This window comes from Marmota marmota, unplaced genomic scaffold, assembly GCF_001458135.2.
Source record: "Marmota marmota marmota unplaced genomic scaffold, marMar, whole genome shotgun sequence".
NCBI classification, from domain to species: Eukaryota; Metazoa; Chordata; class Mammalia; order Rodentia; family Sciuridae; genus Marmota; species Marmota marmota.
The window spans coordinates 1140296-1146471 of NW_026000305.1; the positions used below are offsets into that span (position 1 = coordinate 1140296).

The 6176-nt window shown below is 35.1% G+C and overlaps 1 protein-coding gene across 1 annotated transcript in view; it reads right to left on the minus strand.

The window, feature by feature from the left end:
- Positions 1–3067: 3067 nt before the first annotated feature.
- The window catches only part of LOC107156084 (dachshund homolog 2), a 21157-nt gene continuing 18048 nt past the window's right edge, over positions 3068–6176 (minus strand). Inside the window, exon 5 of the mRNA XM_015502127.2 lies at positions 3068–3519. Within this exon, the coding sequence (XP_015357613.2) occupies positions 3470–3519 (50 nt within the window). The 3' untranslated portion in view covers positions 3068–3469. The remainder of the gene's footprint in view (positions 3520–6176) is intronic.

Here is a 6176-nt window from a genome sequence, read left to right on the forward strand (position 1 = left end):
TCAGCCCAATAGGAAGGATGCCTAAGGTCATCTCAGGAATCTCTAACCTACCACATCCATTATATATTCAAATGTATAGAAATGCAAATTTGTTTCAAAGACCTTCATTTCAGAAAGGAATCCCAAGGGACCCTGCATGTCAAAACCATCTAGCGATTTGTTTTCCCTTGTTCAGCTAGAAAGCCATGAAGAGGTTTCTGCAGGCATGGCTCATGTATACAATGACTCAGGTATATCTTACACTTATAGCCAGTCTTGGGGTTATCCATGTGATGTTGGTTTTGAAAACATGCAGAATATAAGAGGAATGAGTTCATAGAGGCCTCCACCAAGATTTCAAAGGAAATTTTGGGAAGCAGGCAATGTGTTTCACAGTTAGAGTCCCTGGAAGCAGCCAATGACAGGGTCACATGTAGAATTATGAGAGTAAAGCAAAAGCTGCTATGTAGACCCCCCCCCCCACACACACACATAAAGTAAAGGCATCAGCACCATGGTATTCCTGCCAAGAAAGCTATAGGAAGCACACAGAATTTACCCATTAAAGTAGCAATGTGGGATGCAAGATGCTGATTGCAAAGGCAGGTTTTCGTAAGCTTTTTGGAGCCATAGGACCATGTGCCCAAAATTCTGTACATGGAGACTTAGAATTTAATGTTTGCTCTGCTGGGTTTTGGTTTTGCTTTGATCTTTTCACTTATCTCAATTCCCCTTATTTCTTTTGAGAATTGAAATATATAACCTGTCTATGTCACCATTATATCATGGAAGTATGTGCTTACTTTTAACAAGGGATCACAGCTGAATTTTACTAGAATCTCAGAGAAGGCTTTGTACATGGACTTTTTAGCAATGACAGAATATTTAAGACACTGGGGACTCTTGAAGTTGGACTAAATTCATTTTACATTATGAGATGAACATGAGTCTTTGAGGTCCATGAACAGAATGCTACAATTTGGATAAGTGTTCCCCCAAGATCCATGTGTTAAGACTTAGTTGCCAGCCTGTGGCATTACTGGGAAGTGGAGGGACCTTGAAGGGGCAGGAACTAGTCAGAGAAATTTGGATCACTGAGAGTGCACTTGAAGAGTATAATGCAATCAGCCTCTTCATCTTCTCTATAGTGACCTGGCCATGAGATAAATGGTTTTCCTCCACCATATGATCCCACAGGCGTTAAAGGAATAAGACCAGACAATTAAAGGCCAGAACCTCTCAAACCAGGACCCAAAATAACTTTTTTTTCTCTTTATAAGTTGATCTCAGGTATTTGTTATAGTAATTGATTGCTGAGTAACTCAACATGAACAGCATACATTGGGAAGAATGGCAACAATTGAATCTTCCCAAAAGGTGATATAACTTGAAAGTTATGGAAAGACACTTTTATATTGGAATAGTAAATAAATATTATGCTTTCATGAGCATGTCTGCAGTGGTAGTTGCTGGATATACCCCCATCAGTATTCTACAAATGTAAAATTAAAGAGGTCAGAGATACTGAAATTTATCTGAGGCTGATCCAGTTCCTGTAGCCATACTTCCAGAATGTGAAAGGGAAAAAAATGTAGCAATTATCTTCTCAACCATAGAAGAGGGCTTGTATTTGAGAAAAAAAAATTGTGGACACTACCCTCTAATGACAGAATTCCTTCCTTCCTGTACCCAGTTCACTTTCTTAAGGCTAAGATTCTTACGGAAAATTAAGAGGGTGGTGATAAGGGACAGTCAAGGGTTTGTTTTGAAATGGCAAGCAATGCTATCCCATGAAATACTGGAGATGGAGAATAGGTCTCATTCCCAGTGTTTCATAGATCAGTCTCTTCATTTGCACCAAATAACCAAGAGATTAATATAGTTGCTTCCATTTCCCTAGAAGTACCACAGGACCCCAAACTGAATTACCCCCTTTGATGTTAAGTAGGTGCAAGTAACTGCTACCAGGTAAGGTTAAATCATTGGCAGTATTGGGCACCTGGAACTGTAAGATTTAGGTTACTAATGGTATAGATGACCTCTGGTCATTACATTGGACTTTAAATAAAGCAAGCCTACATAACATATGATTGATTATGTGGACCCTGTTTCTTGAGTGTCAAGGTGTATGGGGATATAGAATACTACCAGAGCAGGCAAGCTTAGCCAATAAAAACCCTTAATTATCTTTCTCCTCTATGGCAAAAAGCCTTTAGTCTTATCAGCACTCTTAAATTTGACATAAATGAGTATGATGAGGAGGTGATGATGAGAGAAAATACCTGTGGAAGCAGCAACATGGCCAAAGTAGAAGACATACAGCCATTTAGTGGCCAACTAGAAGTTCTCTCAACACATAGTCTCATGAGACAGGCAAGAGAGTCTCATGAGACTCAACACATAGTCTCATGAGACAGGCAAGGTGTCTAAGTGGTACTGCCACTGCATAGGGAAAACTGAGATGTTCTCAGGTGAACCAGAATTTTAATGAGCTCCGTGATTTCACTGAAATTGAACCAATGATAAGGTTAAAAAAAAAGATTGTATAAACCATAGGACAGGGCTATGACTGGTCTTGGTTTTTCACTACTTAAACACCTCAACATACAGAAGCACCAGGAATTTGGGGGTGGGCAGAGTAGATATATACACCTTTCTTAATTTTTGGTTGTCTTTTTCCATTGAAAATGGCTCTAGAAGAATTTTTTTTTAAATAACAGATGTTCACAAACATTTTACAATTCTTTGTGCATTATAATATTCCCTGCTTCCAAGTACAATCCTTCTTCATAGCAACAGCTTCTTTAAACACATATAGCCAGAAAAAGGCAATCCAGTGTGGGTAAATAGAATAATTGAGGACAAGAATATAGGCCAGTTAAAATGGGTGGAAATGAGATGTATGTTCCTATTTATTTGGGATAACCAAACTGGAAAAAAACTTTGCAAACACTTTCCTATTTCCTATATTTTGATTTGCACTGACTACTACATATTTCCATGAATGAAGTTGGCAATGTGAAAAAAAAAAAACTCTGTAACAATTGACAAAGTCAAAATGCTTTTATTTATACTGAAGTTTAGCAAGTACATTTTTTAACAAAGAAAGCATACTTTAACTTAATATATGGAAGAACAGAGAAACCATACATATAAGAATCTAGTCTCTAACACACTACAGTATTTTTTTCTTAAAAGACAAAAAGCCAAGCTGAAATGATCATAGAAAAGCATCAAATATGGTCAAGTTACTTTAGCCATTAGGATTTAGTTCATATTCTTAAACTGGTCAATCTAATGTGAGGACAATGTTTACATCATTGATTTTAAAATTTACACATATTCCTTTTTTAATGTAACAGATTGAATAGCTGCTTCAGTAAACAAAGCTTTGCTGATAAACACAATTGAAAATACTCCATGTTGAATAGTTTCAGAGATAAACTGGAATCACAAGCATCTTCATTTATGTAAAGCCAGCGAGGACCTTTCAGGCCGAATAAAACTGTTGTGCCATTGCTAAACAGTAATAGTTACCTCCTTTAAAAAAAAGAAAACAAGTTAGTTCTTCTGTGGAATAAATCTGATACATGCTAAAAATTACTAAAACTTTTATCTTCAGGAACCTAAAATGATTGAATGTAACAGGTCTGATTCAGTATTTATAAAAGTTAACAACATTATGTTAATATGTCAGTTTTCAAAAATTCTTCAATTTTCATGATATAGCTTCTGCTCTTCTTTGGGCAGCACTGAAGAAATTGAAGACTAATACTTTTTTCATGAAATTCGTTATAATGTTTATAATGATCTATATTATTTTTCCTTTTGCACACAATGGTACATTGAAGTCCCTATACCAAAATAGGGGGAAAGGAGTTATATAGTTTTGACCTAAGATAATTACAGCTTTATACATTTAGAATTTCCTCTCCCAAGTTTAACCTTAAGACTGTGTATACTGCATGAAGGGAGACCAGCTCTGCATACCATTATGACCAGAAGTTTTGGTCAAACCAATATTCATTTAAATGTTGATCATCTAGAGTTCATAGTATCCTAGATTTAAGTAACACTTGATAGGTGTGGCTAAAAAATATCAATGAAGGATTTTTAAAAATTTGTTCTATTTCTTTTATTTTAACCTTGCTATTTTCCATAACAATGGCTTATGACCTGGATATCTTACTAATCACAAATTGTCCTTTGCTTACAAAATAAGACAGAGTGGGAAAGAAAGTGTGGATGAATCAGTATGAACCTATTAACTATGGTTAAGAAATGCTAAAAGCTATGTTTATGAGTCAAATGTATTATCTTCACATATAAAGAATACATTATCATTTTTGAACTGATATGCCTAGTGTAAAATATTCATTTATTTCTGGTTCAAAGCTTAGCATTGTAAGGAGAAAAGTATACATTTTTGGACCTTATGCATGGTAACTTTAAAATATTTATTCTTTCTGTGTAAAGGGTATCATGGTCTGTCAATGGAAATTTTTGGATAAGATTTCTGAACCAAAAATAAAGTAAGATAATAAGAGAATAAAAAAGTTTGATTCTGTATTAGTCAGAATAGGTATAAAATTGGACAAAACTCACATAATTGGCAACCAGATATTTTCCCAAGGAATACATAGAATATATCTGATATTTTTAGCAGAGCAAAATAAAACAAAGTATTTTTAGAAACTCTCTGGTAATTTGTAAATCCAGATAATTGCTCAGACTGCCTTGTACATGGAGTCTGAGAATATTTATTCTGATGAAACTAGTTAGTTGCTTAGTTCTCCAGTCTACCTCATCCTCTGTATACACAGCCTAAATATCATAGGAAAGATCTTCAACATCAAATGCAAGACAGTTATTTTACCAGGATTCAAATTTATACAATATAGTAAAGCTCAAGTCATGCAGTACAAAATGTGAACATTATAAATTTGAAAGCAATGGCAAAACAAATAATGCCCTCTAAAAAGGTACATAAGCACAGCAGTGAGTGCCAAAAGACAATCAATATTCTTCATTCAGAAAAATGCAGTTACTGAAAATCTCATTTATTATTGTAATTCGTGTCTGTATTAAAAGAGACAAACATATCTGCCCACACACTTCATTAAATGTCCCTGCTTATAAGGCCTATCAGGAACAGTTTCTATAGTAACTTGAAAATAAAAAAGAATTTAAAAAAACCTAGGTTAGCAAGAAAACAATATTTATATGTATCAATTTTTTTCCCCAGCATACAACAAATTGAGATTTCATAGTAGTAAATTTTTCCCCAATGTTAAGATCAGTAGCAAAATACACTCCTGTGTAGCATGCTGTATAAAGCTGACACCTATTCTGTTATTGTTTTACATATGGCAATGCTAAATGACCAAAAAGTAGGAGCCAATATTGACCTGCTAACTGACACTGATCCTTGGAGCAATCTCAAAGTTTGCCACATTTCAATTTCAAAATGCATTTCAGCTATAATATGAGTGATTTATCATTTAGTAGTAGCTGTCAAAGCAAACTCCTAGATAAAACAAAAACATCTGGAACCATAAACAGAGAAGTACAGTAGCTGAATTTTAATACAAACCCAGCGTGTTCACTTCATTAGGAACAGGAAACAGCTAATTAGTAATTGAATGTTTATGTTTCATGTTTTTAAGAGGGTTCATACTTGAGCTCCAAACAGAGATGATCTAATATGCACTCTGGATGTAAACAATTTTAAAGATCAGGAAGAGCAATGAACAAACCCTCTTTGGAATGTTAGGAGCTTGGAAATTTAGAAGGAGGGACTCATACTATCTGGGGAGTGCTGGCAGGGTTTATTACTTTAAGATTCATCCAATAGGTAAAGAGGAAATTTGATGTATAAAAACATGATCAGTGTTAAGTAAAAATGTAGTTCCATGCAGTCCTTCCCTTAGCACAACACTGCCTGACATGGGTATAACCCATGGCACAGAAGGCTGGTATGGCCTTCTCCATACAAGAGACAATATACTGCTTGGTTGATTTATCTTTTGAGGGCCACAGCTGGCTATCCCAAGGTCCTTTAAGTGTAAGACTTGCCTCCTGTGTTATATATCTAAAGATTATAAAAAAATTAGATAAATCAGGTTGTCATAAAGTAGATATGTGCAAAAAGTCCAGAAGAAAATGCAAGGGGATTCTTCATGGTCAACCAAAGTAAA